The sequence below is a fragment of the Schistocerca serialis genome, chromosome 1 (genome assembly GCF_023864345.2).
Source record: "Schistocerca serialis cubense isolate TAMUIC-IGC-003099 chromosome 1, iqSchSeri2.2, whole genome shotgun sequence".
Taxonomy (NCBI): Eukaryota; Metazoa; Arthropoda; class Insecta; order Orthoptera; family Acrididae; genus Schistocerca; species Schistocerca serialis.
In genome coordinates this window covers 549171176-549191228 of record NC_064638.1, presented here as the reverse complement: position 1 = coordinate 549191228, position 20053 = coordinate 549171176, and the positions used below count along the sequence as shown (strand labels likewise).

At 42.3% G+C, this 20053-nt stretch overlaps 1 protein-coding gene across 1 annotated transcript in view; it reads left to right on the top strand.

The window, feature by feature from the left end:
* The first annotated feature begins 2400 nt into the window (after positions 1–2400).
* The window catches only part of LOC126414073 (odorant receptor 43a-like), a 49580-nt gene continuing 31927 nt past the window's right edge, over positions 2401–20053 (top strand). The window contains exons 1-2 of the mRNA XM_050083319.1: positions 2401–2639; positions 12709–12808. Coding sequence (XP_049939276.1) covers positions 2401–2639; positions 12709–12808 — 339 coding nt within the window. The remainder of the gene's footprint in view (positions 2640–12708; positions 12809–20053) is intronic.

The window sequence follows — 20053 nt, the reverse complement described above, 5'->3', positions numbered from 1 at the left end:
GTGAGCCACATCATCAGGGTACAGATCCATAATTTAAACAATTTTGTCACACTGAGACAAAGAATGTTGGGTGATCTACTGCTTATCGTTTGGAATAAATTATTAATCAGTACCCCTGAAGATGTGGCTCTAACGGCGAACAACAATTCGGATCAAAAATAATGATTTACCGCAGACCTAAGCGATTTTATTCATCACGGTTCAGTTATACAGCTGAGGATACCCACAACACAAAATTTGGCTGCAATAGCGTACGATACTACTGATATACGAGGAGTGTACGGTACGCAAACACTTAAGTCGTAAATATACCGAATAATAAATGTTTTGTACATTTTTACTTGCAACTTCGGAAAATAGATGCCTTTTGGGTGCTGAAAATGAGAACGTAGGAACGAGAAAAGTCGATTTCTTTATCATTTGCTACGCCACTGTGTTCGTAAACGAGATGGTGAAAGATCACAGTAAGCATAGATTCTCGGGGTTCATAAAACTCTTACAATTATATACGGTGCGACGATCCATTGGATTTAGTAATTATTGAAGGAAGTCATTCAGCCACTATGTGGAAAGAATGGTAAAACCTATCATGTCATGTTGTTATTGTGGTCTTCAGTCCTGAGACTGGTTTGATGCAGCTCTCCATGCTACTCTATCCTGTGCAAGCTTCTTCATCTCCCAGTACCTACTGCAACCTACATCCTTCTGAATCTGCTTAGTGTATTGATCTCTTGGTCTCCCTCTACGATTTTTACCCTCCACGCTGCCCTCCAATGCTAAATTTGTGATCCCTTGATGCCTCAAAACATGTCCTACCAACCGATCCCTTCTTCTAGTCAAGTTGTGCCACAAACATCTCTTCTCCCCAATCCTATTCAATACCTCCTCATTAGTTAGGTGATCTACCCACCTTATCTTCAGCATTCTTCTGTAGCACTACATTTCGAAAGCTTCTATTCTCTTCTTGTCAAAACTGGTTATCGTCCATGTTTCACTTCCATACATGGCTATCCCACAAAAATACGAAGTGGCATATTCCAGCAGAGTAACGCAATACCTCACACAGGAGTTGAGGAAGTTACGAAATCTTGATTGGCCTGCTCTACCCCACGATTTACGACCGACAGAGCATGTCTGGGAAGTGATGGGAAGATGTATACTTTCAGACCAACACACATTCAGCAGTCTTCGTGAACTGACACAGTATGTGGCAAGAAATTCCCGAAGATGACAGTCGGAGGCTCTTTGCTTCCACGCTACAGCGAATCCAAGAATGTAATCATTCAAATGCTGCTTTCCGATGGAAATCAGTCACGACTGAAATGAAAGTTTAATCGTTTACTACTCGTTATGTGATGAAAATCTACACAACATCTGAAAAATATTGTACTGGTGGTTAATAAACGGCTACTCATTTCCGTCGATGTATAACAAGTTCATGAAACCACATAGTAATTCCTTTTCATTTATAGTTCTGTATGACACTGTGCCTGGCGACGGTGTGAGTCTGTATCGAGCAGGAAACCGTTACTCACACAGTCCATGCACTTCCATTATACATATGGCACAGAAAAAGCGCTTTTGAATGTAATCACACATTCGTAGAGTCAGCATCTGACACACAAATAATCAGAATCCGAGGCTGTTTTGTCCAACTGTTACGGCCAAGCTGTGCACTTTACGTACGTGTTAGCCTCTCTCTTATCAGATGCGCTTCTGGCTTGGTGCGCACACACCTCGTCCCTTTTGAAGTTTCGTTTGGCATCTCTACTGCAGAGGGATTTCCTCCCTACATTTCGTACCTTATTTCACATATTCTTTCTCCTTGATTATCGTCGTACGCGTATCAGTCAGTTTCCTTTACAAATCAACGCAGGTAAAGTACATCCACGTGACTTTTAAAATACACCACAAAAATCATGCAAATATCCATTTACTTTATCTAATTATAAAAGGAATGTAGTGTACATGCGACACAGAGTTTTAGTGTTAGCAAGTGTCAACCATTGGCCCAATTTTTTCTTTTTTTCTTTTTTTTACTCGAACTGTTTCCAAGCGCCTGGAGAACTTAGCTGTCCTCTTCTTGGTGGTGTCAAGATAAGCCTATATATGTTCTAATAATGGGAAAATCCGCCACACCGACTGCTAATGAACGCTGTTCCCCAGGCGAGCGTTGTGCCGGCGCTGATCGGCTGGGTTTTCTTCCCGCTGATCTCACACGCGTTGATTAACTCTGACGAGGAATCGTCTGAGGCCAGCTGGCAGTTCCCAGTGGCCCACTGGATACCGGCGAATATGCAAGTTTCACCTGCATACGAGATACTGTACGTAGTCCAGTCTTTCTGTCTAATAGTGGCGTCTCAGTCGACTAATTCTATAGACCTTTTCTTCATTCACATGATGCTGATGGTTGCAGCCGAGCTAGAAGTCTTGAGCGAGAATGTTTCAGCTATGAAAAAAGGTGATGGGAAGTTAATTAAAACAGAAAATGGAGGATGTGAACAAATCACCAAAGAAGTGCTCTGCGACGGAGATGGAAACTTTCGTAGGAAGGAAGACTTCTCAGCACAAGACGTAACAGATGATCATATGTATGTACAGCTAGTGAAGAACGTACAGCATCATCAGGCAGTTCTTAAGTAAGTATGTGAACTACATTATACGGTGATAATTACTTTTTTGAGATAAATATCCTGTTTGAAAGAGCTAGAATTAACAAAATTACGTAGGAACGCAAATCTAGGGAAATACATGTCCGCAAACGTAAAATATCCCCACGAGCGTTTTTCGTCAATTTTTGGTGTGTTCATTTTTCAGTCTCAATACATTTCCTCTCATAAACCCTAATTTATGGCAAGTGATCCAACGAAAATATTACCACAGTGCCGGAATTGTCTTTCCTATGTTTCCTACAAGCTCGCGATATGGGAATTTCTACAAAAAATTCGTTTAATAAAGAACTTACATCATAGTTTGATTCATGTGGTCTTTCAAGTCATTCTGAGGAGTCCACATTATGATTGTTACACTACATAGCTGTTTGAAGAAGTGGTTTAGTAGTTTTAAAATCGTGTAAGAGTAAATAGGTATCGAAACAGATGATGATGCATTTCTCTTAATACACGTTAAACGGTAAAACTGAGAAGTAGTTAAACTTATCGTTGTCAATCTCGAGCAAGAGGTAAGTCTAGCAGTTGGTGGCAAAGAAGTAGTGGCTATAGAAGAAAAGGTCCACATCAGAAAACAGTATTAGAGAATAGTCAACATGTTTGCAGCGTAATGCTCACTTACAGAACCGTGGAAAAATATAATACAGCAATAAACCAGAATAGTTGTGCATATGAGAATGCTTAGTATGTAATGTTAAACTAGAAAAATTAGTGAGACCAGCTATGAGGAAAAGTGTTACTACTAACAAATACTGAAGTGTGGATATTTAGAAGCTATAATGAAATACATCGACTGTCTGGAAAAATGCAACCCTTTGGAAAACTTATGTGTAAGGTATTAAGTAATATGTGCAACACCTGTGGGGAATGGCATTTGTACAGAATAGGTAACTTGTACGTTGCTTGTCGTTAGTCTGTTTTCTTAGGGATATTTAAAATGGTAAAAAGTGTGCAACGTGAATGAAGAAAAGGCAGTAGAAAGAAAGCAGAATAAAACTATTAGAACTTGAAGGATACGTTGACTAGTTTGTAATGGTCTGTAAAATGAAGGAGGAGATGTGATGCAATGATGGAGAATAGGAAAGGAGCAAAACTGAAAGCATTTTTTATTTCTTTATGTAACGTGATCTAATTAGGTTCATCAGGACCTCTCTTATATCAGATCAAGGCGTTAAAAATACAGTACCTTTTTACAATTTTAATATGAGAAACATCGTTAGAATGATTTGAATGTTTGTAGGGACAATTTGAGTAAACAATACGGACTGTGAACTAAAGAAGTTCATACTGCCAGTACTTGTGCTGCAATCGTTGATGCCACAAGTGGTGATAATAGTTATAATAATAATAATAATGACAATAATAACAGTAAAGACAGTGACAGACATAAAAAGAATTTATGGGTGAAGGAAATATTGCTGTTTTCTGATTTAGCGAATTATGGGGATGGGAAATCTAAGGAGACTGATCCACTCAAGTATACTGGTATGTGAGGTTAGAAAGAAGTACGTACAAGGGTAACGAATGCGTACAGGGCCAACGGTCAACATTATTGTTGAAACATCCTGGCAGATTAAAACTGTTTGCCCGACCGAGACTCGAACTCGGGACCTTTGCCTTTCGCGAGAAAGCGCTCTAGCGTCTTTTTTTTTCTTACGACCGGGACTCGAACCCGGGATCTCATGCTTATATGGCAGATGCTTTATCCGACTTTTGTCTTCTATTATAAGACGATGCACTTTATAAAATAAAATATTTCTGGAAAACGTAAATACATTAACTTTTTTTTCATAATGGAGTAACAATAACAAATATAAACTGCTTCGATCATTTTTTTTGTATAAGGCGATGTCCTTTATAAAACAAAACATTTCTGGAAAACGTAAATAAGTGGACTTTTTCTTTACATAGTGGTGTAACAATAAAAACAAGAACTGCTCTGTCAGTAAAAAAAAAAAAAAACGGGCCAGTCCCTCTTCTTGGGCGCGTTCACCGCTAATCCCATTGTACCTCGCGTTGGTGCCAGGTACGTCTTCACGTGTGGTGATGGATTCTCTCCACTGTCCTGGTTCTTTCTTGTTCTGAATACTTATAGGTATTAATTACATTCTCCTACCTGGGGCGCCCTAACTGGGTAGGGGATCAAGCAATGTATTCCCCAACAAATTAGCGTAATATGTTCTATATCTCGGATGTCTCATAAGCTGTGAGTGATGTTCTTGTAGTAAGGCCCAAAAGTCGAGTACACTCTTACTCCCGTCTCGGAAAAGGTAATGCCCAGTCAAACCCCGAATCCAAATCACTGCATTTGTCTTCGTTCAGGGATAATAGGTCATATCTGGGAGAAGTAGTATCCCTGGTTCTATTGCTTGTGGCACCACACGAAGGAGGGAAGCGATCATTCTTTGGACCAAATACCATACGTCCGCCGAAGGCCCGCATATCAGGAGATGTTCCTCTGTGTCCATAACATTGCACTGCGGACACAGTGGCTCGTCCGCCATATGAATTGTATGCAACCTGGAACGAGTCATGTATTTCCCATTTACCATCCGATACCACAGTCCGCGCATATCAAGGTGTGGGTGATGCACTGTACGCCATAACACTGACAAGGTAACTGTTGGTTGTCGGCGCTCTGCTTCATTATTCGGCCATCGTCGAGTCAAGATGCGATATATATCAAGTGTCGTTGCCGCCCTGGAAGTTGGTAATTCCATATGTACAGTAATGCTCAAAAGTATGCGAACGACCTACATTGCATTTCGCCTGATTCGCATGCAACCCACATAATGCAGCTGTCTAGCAGGTCCTCTAATCGCTCCTCGGTACAGTCGTTTGACTATTGAAAATGGTTACAACAGGTCTCCACTAGAAAAAGCTGACTGCTCTGTATCTACTAACTCAAGATGTAAAGTAATACCAAGATACTACAAATATCAGGGAACATCTTATCACAGACAAGACTATCCTTAAGGCTTATAAGCTCACATTTATTACAATAAATGACATACCTGAAATGTTACCACTCTTATTATTACTTCAAATAGATAATGCATGTAGTAAGTTCGTCGTAATCATGATTTCCCCTTCAAAGTAACTCTCCGTCATATTATTTCTAGTTCAGACATGCTCACATGTCACTGTTGGTGTAACAGACCTATATTTAACGTTCGTTTTCTCTAGAATATAACAACGATAGGTGCTGCGATGGAGTCCTGAGAAGGAAAAAATTAATGTGTCGTCTCGTCATTTCAGTTAAAACATCTAGCTACTGCCGAGAAAATCCGATATGTCACAGTTGATCGTGCTTCAATAACAATCCGATTAGGTTCTGGGTTCGAATCCCTGTCGAACATAAAGCTTTATCTCACGGCATTCCAAGTAAGTTACTTGTGAAGAAGCAATGTTTAACATCTCTCGTAGTTCGTTAACGGGGAACAAATGGTGGGTAGGAATTCGTGTCCGTTAAAAATGGTTACTTTATGTGATTTAAAGTTGATATTAGCCAACTGATACTGTCTAAAGTCGAGGTATATCACTCTCTGTATGCCTAGTCAGGAATGACTGTTAGTTTCCGTCAGTCACGAAATCTTTGCTTAGTCTGCATGACCTGGGTTTGAATCCATATGCAGAACGAGACGGTTCGTCGTGTCATTTGAAGTTCATACATATTCTCAACTAACTGCTCGTGAATAACTTAAATTTTTAGTGTCATTTTGTGTTAAATAATAGGTACGGTATGTTATTTTGAAGAGGAAATCATGATTACGACGAACTTACTACATGCATTACCTATTTGAAGTAATAATGAAAGTGGTAACATTTCACGTATGTCATTTATTGTAATAAATGTGAGCTTACAAGCCTTAAGGACAGTCTTATCTGTGATAAGGTGTTCCCTGATATTTGTAGTGTCGTGGTAATACTTTACATCTTGAGTTATTGCGGTAGAGAGCAGTGTTTTCTAGTGGTGACTTGTTGGAACCATTTTCAATAGTCAAACGACTGTACCGAGGGGCGATTAGAGGACCTGCTAGACATCTGCGTTTTGCGGGTTGCATGCGAATCAAGCGAAATACAATTCAGGTCGTTCAGATGCTTTTGAGCACGACTGTACATAACTGTGATTCACGAAAAAGGTTCGCATATGGGCAAGCGATGGTGAGACGTGAGACACCACAACCGGTGCCGAACGAGAAGGTGCAGCCAATTCGTATATCAAGGTGCCCGTCAGACTTCTCCCGTGTCGTGTCCACATCTTTATTATCGTGCTTATAAAAATAACCACTGCTCGGTCTCGTTCGTGGACTAGTCCAAGAGCTTCACGACTATTGGGAAGGGTGAGGGTTTCGTATCCGACCTTGATAAGCATACCTGTACTCACAAAATATCCTAATGCCGCGCCAGGGGTCGGCACGCCAACACCACCGGCCTAGGAAGAACTGTGCTAGGTGGAGGATGCAAGAACCTAGATAAGTGTTGGAAAAGGTGACCCGTTGTATCATGTCCAGAGACGTTAACCTGTGACTTTAGACACTTGCACGAATTGTTTGCAGAAGATGCCTGTAGCTCAGTGCCGCCGAGTGTCGAACTTCTGTAGTGAAGATAATTCCTAGGCATTTCATGCTGTTGATCGGCTGTAATGGTCGTAGACTTCCCGGCGGGAGTCCTCTCCCGGTGTTCATCGCTGCTGACTTTGCCATGTTCATACGACTTCCCTTAGCCATATCATACAAATTAAGTCAATACAAGGCCACTCTTTCCTCGTCGGCCGACCGTGCTAAAAACACTAGGTCATCCGCGTATGTTCTGCATATAAATTTGTTGTGCCTTATCGTCAATTCTTGGAGTCGATTCCGGAGCCCGCAAAGCAGCAGCTCGACAGCGATGACACACAATATCGTCGACAGAGGCCACCCTTATCTGACCGATCGTGAGATGATGATTGGCCCCACCATGCGTCCGTTGATAAGCACTCTGGATGAGGCGCCGTGGAGTAGTCACATAATGACGGCGACAGAACTTTCAGGAAACTTCATCTGCGTCATCATTTCCGTGAGATAGGAATGGCTCACCCTATCAAGGGTGCGATCGAAGTCTATCGATATCAGTACACCCCGTAGACGACGTGTTGTCGCGGTAGTCGCTGAGTGCCGTTTGTGTACTGCTATCCCCTCCTAGCTGGGTTTTGTCATGTCACTTGGCGTAGTACGCGTTTAAAGCGTGATACAAATATCCTGGTGTAGATCTTGTAGCTGTAATTAAAAAGGGTCAGTGGCCGCTAGGCCTTCCTCCCTGTACCGCCTGATAGTTTGTGGATAGAAATGATCATTCCTTCCACGAAGGAGGGTGTAAGAGGCACATTGAGAGACATCAATTCGCGGTACATGGCAGTGCATCGCGGAATCGTGAGGTCTTTAATTGTACGATAAAACTCTAACGGAAACCCGTCGGGCCCCGGCGATTTGTGCGAGGTTCCCTTATCAAGCGCTTCCATTACGTCGTCAACTGTGACTTCCCCTGTTAACTCCCGGTTGGCCGTCTCGTCGAGGCACGCGGGCAGCATTTGTCGGACCTCATGAAAGGTTGCCTGATCGTGTTCCGCTTCTTTATAGAGATGACCGTATTGTTCAACAAAGGCGTTGGCAATGTCTTTTTGCGTTGTCATACGGCGACCGCCAGCAGTACTACCGACGGTATTAATATTCGGCGGCTACGTTGTTTTTCTCTCACAACGTGATACATTGACAGTGATTCTCCACGGACTCAGAGGCCCTTGCACGGATTGCGACACCGTTCAGAGAGCGGCGCGTTATGGAAATTATTGGGGATTGCGCTCGATTTATAGCAACTCTCCGGTCCTGTGAAGGCGCTTGTACAGGGAGTTCTCGGAGGGTCGTGAAATAAAATTCCCTCGTGTGGCGCCACCACATCTTCTGCTCTCTTCCGTATGCAATTAACGCTCAACGCAATGCAGGCTTAATGCATTCCAGCCACCATTGCAGCGTTGTCGGATATGTCAGGAAACGTCGTTCACATATGTGCCAAATGTCTTCGATTAAGCGTCTGCACTCATCTTCACTGAGGTGAGCTGTATTCAATTTGCAAACACAGCGACTCCTCCACACTCGTTGACGACTTAGGGAGACCGTGTGTGTATATGCTATGTGATCTGGAAAGGCGACGGCGGCGGACATGCCGTCACCCCAGTCCCCCGTCCACCTCCACCAATTTGCCTATGACACCGCCTTCCTTACCCTCGCCCCACCCTTCAACGCTCCCAACACCTACTCCAATCCCACCTTAACCAGTTCACCGCTTGGTGCAACCAGTGGCTGCTCAGGATCAATCCTTCCAAAACCCAGGCAATCATCATAGGCAACACCACCTCTAACCTTCATCTCCTAGATTTTTACCTAACCATATATGACCGCTCCATTCACTCAACCCCACCCTGAAGTACCTTGGTGTCTCCCTCGACTGCTGCCTTTCCTGGACCCCCATCTCCAGACAGTCCAAGCCAAGGCACGTACCCTACTCTGTCTCCTTAAGCTCCTCTCCATCCGAACGTGGGGTTTGGACCCCTTCACTATCCTCCACACATTTCTATCCCTCATCCACCTCATCCTGTGCTATGCCCATCCCACCTGGATCTCTGCCCCTCCCACCTACTATAAGCCCATCAAAATCCTTGAACGCCATGCACTCCGCCTCACCTATCATATCCACCTCCCATCCGCCATGCAGATCCCTCCTTTTGCTCAAATGGATACGAATCCTTTACATCTCCCGCAGGCTCGATCCTCCACACCCACTTGTCTCTCCCATCCTCACATATCCTGGCTGATTGCTGCGCCTGTATTCTTGCATCCAGCATGCTCTCCATCTTCACACTCTCCATACCCTTGCCCAAGGTGGCTTCCAACTTCCCCTTCCTGATGATGTCCTTGTTCCCTCCATCTGCCCCTCCTATCAAATGTAACACCCCCTCCCTCTTCCCCCTTTTTCTCCTGGACACCCTCTCCTCCCCCCTCACATTCATTTCTACCCCCTTCCCCTCTCCCTTGTCTTCCTCTTCCTCCCCTCCCCCACCCTGGGCTTCCAACCCCTACCCTCTCCCTTCCCCACCCTCCCTTCTTTCACCAATGGGCTCCTTCCCCCCTCCTTCCCCCTCCTTCTCCCATGCCTTTCCCCTGAATCCAGTGGCAGGCACGTCCCCCTCCCCCCTTCATCAGTGTGTTGGTGTCTGTTTCGCTGATGATCGTGCCCACAATGGTTCTATGTGCCAGTGTTTCTTCACTTTGTGCAACAGTGTTTTCATCATCGTCCTTCTACGTTCGTATAAGCAACTGGATGTCTATGTTTGTTTTAACTGTTGACCTCCTTTGTGTGCCCAGTGCCTTCAGTCGAATGGCTTCATATTCCCCCTCATGTTTTACTATGCATTTTTTTCTATCCTTTGTCTTCTATTGTATCTGACATTTTACCTATTGGCCGAAGAGCAGCGTATGTAGGCCGCTGCCGGCCCGCCTAGTATGAGGAATGAATTTGCAATAAAGAAAGAAAACAAAAAAAGGTGACAGGCCACAATTCAGCATCGAGAATCGCAGATTCTAGAATACGTGTTGCGTAAATTTCAGAGTGACTTGTGATGTAGGTCTGTCTGTCGCCATGTATTGTCTCCCATGTATTGATGAGATTCATGTCCTGTACCAGTTGCTGCAGCTCTGGGCATGAATTACAGTGTGGGTGGACTGTGTATGTTGATAAGATAGTAGAGAAGAGAGAGGGCATGGAAATATCTACGCTTGTCGGCACTGTGAAATATGATCAAAGAGTCGAACATTGCACATATAATAAACACAGGAAATTAGTTTTAGGCGCCTTGAGCTTTCCTCAGAAAGGACTTGCAGGATAACGTTGCTGTAATCAATAACTGCAAGTATAAGTGTTTGCAGAGGTTTCTTTTTCAGGTCAAGAAGGGATAAGGTTTATATATCTCTGCATGGCATGTAGAGATGCTGATGCCATCATGCATATTGTAGTTACGTGCTCAGTCTAGTTTAGGTTTTCATCTGTTATTACTCCTAGACTGTTTAAGGTTAAAGATGGTATGTATCCCAATATTTCTGGCTGCTGAACCTAGAAAGACGAAGCAGTAGTGGTTGGGTTTTGGGTGGGTTGTGTTTTAACCCTATATCCTGTGGCTGTTATGATATTGTTAATAGTATTTATATTGGAATGAAGTCATTCAACAGAGGTGAACAAAAGTAAAATGCAGGAGTAGTTGTCACAGTCCAACTACATTATTAGCGGTATTATGTTACCCCTCTTCTCCAGAATCTTTCCTCGATTATTATTACCTTCCAATCTGTCAATAAGTGTGGTAGATTCACTCAATTTATTGATTTAGTGAAATAATACTGGAAGCACTTGAATACGACACACAAGACAGTGAAGCAAATAATCACAATATGCAAATCACCTGCATAATTAAATGAAGAAGAAATACTGAAATACTTTTTTAAAATTTCGGATCTTGTAACTATGGTTGTTCCTAAAATTTGGACTATGGAGTTAATTATCTAGAAGTAGTCCTTACTCTCAGTCACCCAAAGAGTTAGATTTACATTCTAGCAACGTTAATAAATACAATTAATCTTTTAAATGATCATTTGTAGAGGTATACTCGAAAGCCAGGCCATCAGGAATAGCACACAGTCCTAGGTAGTAATGACTAGCTAAATGATTTGATCCTGGTTCTCTATATTGTGCTAATGTTTTGGTCTGTATGTAACTTCCCCAATATATTTTCAATATTCTGCTCTCTTTGTCTCTCTAATATTTTAACCTTCTACTTCTCCTACGAGGGCTAAGTAAACAGTTCCTGGGTGCCGCCGGAAACATGTCACTAATTCGTCATTCACGCATTTATTTCCTCGCCTTTTTCTTTAAGCAGAGAACAAGTACACTTTTGTAGTACACTGAAGGAAAGAAGATAAGATTAGTTTAGCAAGTCCAAACAATGCAATTTCAAGCATCTAAATTTCCAAGTTGTTTTTCATTGAACAATCAGTTTCGGCGATGTGTTACGCCATCTTCAGGGCCTTGAACGATATGTAGGAAGATTCACACTTCTGGTCCAGTAAAAAGTGCGGCCAGCATTGAATGACTGGTATCCGATGTTTGACGCAGCGAACCCTTCAATGATCACATCACCACATCTTCCTACTTGTCGGTCAGGGGGTTTGAAGACTGCGTAATATATCGCCGAAACTGTTCGCTCAGTAAAAAACAACTTGGAAATTTAGATGGCTGAAATATGTTTCGTTTCGACATTCTGTATTGGACAACCGAGGTCCCGCAAGCATCTGTATAAAGATGATTATTTTATGTCCTGACGACGACAAAGCAGAGAGAATTCTGACCTTCTGATAGGCTAATAGCAAGGTAGAATGTAAGCCATTCGTCTTAATGTGGCTAGCGTTTCTAGGGAAGATGTAAATTATGGTGGAAGGACAATGTTTAGAAATCAACATATTTCAAACGCTAGTTCACTGCCTTAACCATGGCACCATTTTTCTGGACCATTGTCGGTGAACTGATAGATTCCGGTGAGAACTGTCACAGAGTAAGGACTGAATTCAAGCACAAAAATCAGTTATTCACTACAACAGAGCGTAAATAATACTTAGCACCTCTTTTTCTTTCTTTTGGGTAGGGTTTCCTCCTGTGACTGGTTTCTTCAAACCTGGATAGAGAGGTTGATGGATATCCTTCTGCAAAAGATGAGAGTAATGGCTAGGACTGCTTCGCAGTTAGGTGCACTCGGATTTCAGTAAGAAGGACACAGTCTTCTTTTAATGTGGAATACAAGAGTTCGTAGTTACGGAGCTTAGATTCACATAAGAAAGGAACCTTAGTAGCTTCTGCAAATTAGTTACATCCATTCAACTATACTAACACGTGATATGATAATTGATATTTGAATTGATGCAAATAGCATATAATAATCATACAATCAATTATGTTGCAGAGCTTTCACCCTGCTGCAGGAAACCATGGACAAATCAATCTTCATTCTTCTTTTCGTCAACATGGCAGATTTATGTTCGTGTGTGTTTGCTACCGCTATAGTAAGTAACATTCTTCATTATTTTCAGAACAGCCAAGAAAAAAATGAAGTTATACGCTATGGCGTATAGCTTTATCGTTAGACTGCATAATTTTCGCTTTATGTAACATGAATTAGGAAAGTATAATAATAGTTAAATCCGATGACAAACGTATCGCGGGCAATTGCGAACCATTCTTGTGAAGACCACGATTACTGTCGTAGGACTGTCGCTTTAAATCCAAGACACACCAGGACATATGTGTTTCTTACTTTAAATACGTTTATGTGTTTCCTTAACCTAAGCCCAAGGATGGACTTCTGAGTATGTTTTAGATTAATTTTGAATTATCAGTAACGAGCGACAAATGATGTATCAGCCTTACCAGAGACTTAAGCAATTAGAAGACTCTGAGTACAACGCAAGAAATTCCGATGGGAAGATGAATTTTCCTGCATTATTAGGAGTTGGAAGAAACATAGAGATAAAAGAGATGTGAAAATTCTGACTCCATATACAACTGAGTAGGAAAATATAAATTTGCGACGCTTAAACCCGAATTATGGGGAAGTCTCCTCATGAGGTCTACCACGAAATAGCATACAGCTCGTGCGCAATGTGCAGGGTGTTAATGGATTGTGCCAGAGGCGACGAACAGCTAAGATGGCCAAAACGAATAAATTTTATCGTTCTGCCTGCAGAGGTAGTGAAATCACTACTTATTCTATTAAACAGTCATGATAGTAGCGTCCACACAGCAACCGCTTCCTGCAGCAGACCGAGCTGCATAAAAGCTCAAAATTTTTCAAACTCTGTGAGATTCATTAATACCATTCGTGGCATGTAATGTAATGTAGTACCTCGCGCACCGTTGAAGCTGCTACTGCTAGTCGACGACCCAGTCGTAGCACTACAGTTGCGGAAAATTCGAAAGTCCGAGTTGATAGATAGCAAGAGTTTTAAAAACTATTTGAATATTCAAAACAAATTAAAGCTCGTAGATGGTGGGAAATTTTTAAAAAATTTCAGGAAAAAAGATAGCTGTAGTGGTAAATTAAAAAGTTAGAAGAATTATTTATTGGAAATTTCACACCTCCCACATTTTCCAGCTGGTCATAACGTAGTATTAAAGAGAGATGTAAAATGGTTTCAAGTTTCACTGTTTCTGTGACAGTGTTGTACACATGCATACCACTGTATCTAGCAAAGTTGTGGTTTTTACCCCACCCCTCCGTTCCATCCCTCTGAGTCTTTCCCAGCCTATGTAATGAAGTATTAAAAGAATCCTTTTCCCACCTTCCAGTTGATCAGAGTGAGTAATCAATTGATAAGCAAAAGGTAGTAGTACGAAATTAAGTTACCCTCAGTTGGAAGTCAAAAATATGCCTTATATCTGTAGAGGTCAGACATGTTTACATTCATGTTGCATAATATTAAAATGATGCCTAAAATGATGTCAAATTTCAATATTTTCGTGAAAGGAGTCGAAGATTATTTTCATACCTCTGACTGTAATCACCCCAATATTATCTGCATTATTCCCGTTATATTTGTATACATACAGATATCTCTACTGTAACAGTGTAAAAAATGGAAGCAAGTTGCATAATTTCTGTGAACATCAAGGATATTTGCATGTCACAGCATGCACGCATACGCTCGCCACACACACACACACACACACACACACACTCACACACACACACACACATACACACTAGTACACACACTGCTAGGTGAGAGGAATCATGGTTAGCTGACATAATACCGGACTGGACAACGATGATAATTTTACAGGGTGAGCACCATCGCCATGCTTATAAATGGGTGGGAAACAGTTTACTATCTGACAACCCACGATCATGACAGGCACCTCTGACAACGACTAAGCTACGCAACACGCCTTCCTGATTTTATAGAACGCCACCATGATGGGCCACCAAGTAAAAGTGAGATTAGTTCCCATTAATAAGCACATTTCTTATCTTGTTGCTATTCAACAAATCTCGGAGGAAAATGAGCTCAAAGTTTCTAGGTATCCCCAGGAGACTCAAGTTCTACAGATGCGCAAATTGTATCTTTTGCAACGTCGAGGGAAGAGATAACTGGGACTCACATTAGAGCCTCACATTTTTTGGTTATAATTTGTCCACTCATTACGACGCTTGTAATAAAGTTATATACGTCTTACAAAGGTGGAATTACTTGCTGGATGTATTCCAGTCCCTGTCTGCCCCTATAGTTATTACCCTCCACAGCTCCCTCTGGTACCATGGAAGTTACTCCCAAATATCTTAGTTCTTGTCCTATCATACTGTCCCTTCTTCATGCCATTGTTTACCATATGTTCCTTGTGGTGTCGTCCAAAGTATGATGGTACCTTGCAACGCAATCACAAGAAGAGATAATCGCTACAAGCAGCATGGACGAATGAGCGTCATTGGCGTAGCCACGCCCTCAAGCGCTTCGTTACGTCTCCACAACGGCTCCTTCCACTCGTGGTCAAACACAGAACCACTCAGTCTCAGTCTGCAGTCGTAGAGTAAGATGACAGCATCGTCTTCTAGCAGGCCAACACAACGTGAATGTTGAGTGTTTTTATTGAGAGACTTTTTATAAAAGTTGTAATAAAGTGAACTAATGTCTCATATGTTATGGTTTCTACTTGGTCTCCTCCTGGAGCACACCAGAGAATCCATCGTTGTACCGACGAGTGTATTTTCGTCTGGTAAAACAGTCATTTGCTCATAGTATTTGGAGAGAACCTCCTCATTCTTCGCGTTATCGGATCATATAGTTTTTAACGTTGTTCTGTAACACTACATCTCCAAAGCTTCGATTATTTCATTTTCCCACTGACCATAATTTACTAAAAAACCACGCTGTGCTCGAAGCGTACATTCTCAGAAACTTCTTCCTCAAATTATGGCCAATGTTCGATAAAAGTACTGCTTGTCAGGAATTCCCTCTTCGGCTGTGTTAGTCTGCTATTGTTCTTCTTGATTTGTTCGTTATGAGTTATTTTGCATTTAAGGTAGAAGAATTGCATTAATTCGTTTACTTCGTAATCACCAATTTTGATGTTGAGAGTCTTGCTATTCTCAATTCTGTTACCTCTCAATACTTTCATATTTTTCCAGTTTACTCTCAATCCATTTTCATTCAACAGGTCATACTGCTTCATCCTCACTACGGATAGCAATGTTATCAAAGAATCTCCTCATCGATATCTTTTCAGTTTGAATATTAATCCTACTTTTATTTTCGTAATTGCTTTTCCCATACATAAATTGAACAATAGGGACGGAAGACTACATTTCTGTCTTACACCAAAATTATTAATCCTACCACTTCATTCTTGTTCTTCCGGTCCTACTGTTCCCTCTCGATTCTTGTAATTATTGTTTCTTACTCGTTTTCCTCTATACCTTTCTTCAAATTTTCACAGACTTTCGAACATCTAGCGTCATTTTACACTGTCGAACGTTTCTCCCATTTTCCCATACCCTAGGAACGTGTTTTAATTTTTCTTCAGTCTTGCTTCCATGATCAAGCGCAAAGTGACAACTGCCTCTCTGATGTCTTTGTCTTTCGTAAAGCCAAATTGATCGTCATGTAACATATACTCAGTTTTCTTTTCCATGCTTCAATATATGATTCTTGTCAGCAGCTTGGATGCATGAGATGTAAGCTGACTGTGCGGTTGTTCTCGCACTTATCTGCCTTTGCCTATTCCCAGTAGTGTGGATGGTAGTTTCTCGAAAGTCTGATAGTACCCTGCTAGTGTCATAGATTCTAAAAACCAATACGAATAGCCAGTTGGTTGCCATTCTCTTCGATGATCTTAGAAATTCCAGTGTTATCTTTGCCTACCGCCTTATTTGATCGCAAGTGTGGTGGAGTTTTGTTAATCTCTGACATACTGGATCCCATATGTGTTCCAGATCGACTCTAGTACCTTCTTGTATCAAGACATTAGACAAGTCCTTGCCTACATAGAGGCCTTTGGTGTACTCTTTCCATCCATCCGCTCTCATCTCTGCGCTTATCAGTGGTAATTCTGTTGCACACTGAGTCACTGAGTCATCACACTTGCCTTTATTTCCACTTATCTACACACAGAATCAGTCCTACCGACGATCATTTCTGTTTCGTTTTCTTCACGTTCTTCCTGTAGCGATTTCACCTGGGGTGCCTTCTACTTACTATTCATTTAAGTCCTAAGGGGTTTAGTATTTCCATACTCTTGTCTTTCCCTGAAGATTTTTGTAATTTATACTTTCGTCGATCAAGTAAAGTATTTCTTCTGTTACCCAAGGCTTCTTTCCACTTACTTTCCAAGTACCGATGTTTATCTGTGTATCATATGTGACTGCCCTTTTTAAAGATATTAACTTATTTTTAGTGAACTACCTGCTCTGGTATCCCTTACCTCACTGATAATACAGGGTGTCCCATAAGAGTGACCAGATTTTAAATAGAATTATTTATTAGGAATAAGGGCTTAACACCAACAAATTGTATACTAAATTACTCAGAAAAGACAGAAGATTATAAAAATCCATCATAAATATTCAATATGTCTTCCATTGGCTGCACGGACGACATCTAGACGATAGCCGAATTCATCCCAAACTGAGCGTAAGGTGTCTTCTGTCACTGAAGCTACAGCAGCTGATTTTCTGGTTTTTAGTTCATCAATGTCACAAGGTAAGGGAGGACCTTAAACAAATTGTTTAACATGTCCCCACAGGAAGAAATGAGATGGTGTTAAGTCAGGAAACCTAGGCGGCCAAGAGTGTAAAGCCTGGTCTCGCGGTGCGAGTGCTGTGGTGCTCCATCTTGCTGATAGATTAAATTGCCAGAGTCAAGTTGTGTGAATAACCATTTCCGTAGCGTAGCAAGATATGATTGTCCTGTTACGGTTTCTTCTTCGAGAAAGTAGTGTCCATAAACCCTGTTTGGCGAAACAACACAAAAAACATTCACTTTTGGTGAATCACATTCGTGTTCAGTTGTTTCATGAAGTTTTTCGAGCCTCCATGTACGCACATTATGACGGTGAACCTTACTGCTAATATGGAAAGTTGCCTCATCGCTGAATATCGACTGTGACATAAAAGTGTCATCTTCCATGTCCTCTAGAATAGCATTGCTGAAGACCACCCGCTTTACTTTGTCAGTATCTCGAAGAGCTTCCACCAGTTGTAATCGCTATGGTTTGAGGGCAAAATGACGCCGTAACACACGCCACACTGCCATGCGCGGTAACCCAACTTCTCGCCTAGCACAACGCATAGACTTGCGGGGGCTCCGCTCAAGTGCTCGTCGGATTTGTTCCAATGTTTGTTCAGGAACGCGTGGCAGTCCAGGACTTTTGCCTTTACAGAGGCACCCTGTTTCCTCAAACTGTTTATACCACTGTCGAATGTTCTTTGGTGATGGTGGTTTAGCACGAAAACGAATATGAAACGCTCGCTGAACTGCGATAATTGAGTTCGGCTAAATGCAATAACACAATACGCGAGGACGTCATAATTGTGCGAAACTGGCTGCACGCTCCAGGTCAGCGCTCGTAGCGACATCTAGCGGATTTTTTTCTGAAACTCTAGACCATACCGATTACATCCAGCGCTGTCTCAGTTACCTAGTGACATTTGTCTCAATATTATTACAAGTTAAAATCGGGTCATTCTTTTTGGGACACCCTGTATTCTTAGAGAACTTCCAACACGTCTCACGATTAGTGACTACACTAGTCAAGAATCACAAGAGAAAGAGGTAAACATGCAAAAGACCTGGAGATACAGAAAAATCTCGGTTGAATTTCACCTTGATCAGAGATTTCTAAATCATATATTATACGGTAGGGCGTAACCAGGTGCATAATGAAGAGTAGACTGATATGTAATAGAATCGTCTGGAAGAATTAGTGTGGAAGGAAGTGTCACTGAGGACGAAAGAGTGTGCGGACGATATTATGGTCAGTTTTGATGTAGTGGCGCTGTTTACGAATGTGCCTATCAAAGACGTTTTGGACCTAAATTCCCAGAACCCTGTAAGTGACTTGGTCGAGCTATTTAGGCACACACTTACGTCCTCCTATTTCGTGTACAACGGCCAATATTATGATCAGACAGACGGCGTAGCAATGGGTAGCCCGTTGGCTCCAGCTGTTGCAAACCTCTTCATGGAGGATTTAGAGGATATTGCCATAAATACTGCGCCTTTGAAGCCGAAGTGTTTCTTTCGATACGTTGACGACACGTCCGTCATTTGGCCCCATGGACGCGATAAATTAGACGAGTATTTGGAACACCTCAATGGCATCAACAGTGATATCCAATTCACCATGAAGGTGGAAAAAGAAAATGCATTGCACTTCCTCGACGTCCTTGTCCACCGTAGACGAAATGGGTGCCTTGGCCACAGCGTCTACAGAAAACGCACCCCCACAAACCTGTACCTGCACGTCACGAGCCATCATCATCCAGCACAGAAGCGCACAGTATTACAAACATTGGTGCATCGTGCAAGAGTAATATCAGACGACGACAACCTGCCCCACGAACTGAGCCACCTACGCAAAGTTTTCAGGAATAACGGCTACAGCGCCCATCAAGTGAAAGAAGTGATTTCTGGGAAATATCAGAATAAGACTGCCGACGAAGACCAATAAAAGAAACTTGCTTTGCTGCCATTCTGTGGCTCTGTGTCGGGCAAGATAAGCCGCCTGTTGAAAAGACACAAGATTAAATAAATCTTCGGGCCTCCAACGAAAATCCGTCAATTACTGAGACCCGTTAAAAACGCAATAGGCCTCAGAACACCTGGAGTCTACGAAATACGTTGTGAGTGTGGCCAGAAGTGGTGGCGGTGGTTAGTGTTTAACGTCCCGTCGACAACGAGACGGAGCGCAAGCTCGGGTTAGGGAAGGATTGGGAAGGAAATCGGCCGTGCCCTTTCAAAGGAACCATCCCGGCATGTGCCTGAAACGATTTAGGGAAATCACGGAAAACCTAAATCAGGATGGCCTGATGGCCAGAAGTAATCGGGCAAACAGTGCACGTCCGCCGCTCGTGGTCTCGCGGTAGCGTTTTCGCTTCCCGAGCACGGGGTCCCGGGTTCGATTCCCGGCGGGGTCAGGGATTTTCACCTGCCTCGAGATGACTGGGTGTTTGTGTTGTCCTCATCATTTCATCATCATCCAGGAAAGCGTCGAAATTGGACTGAGCAAAGATTGGATAATTGTACGGGCGCTGATAA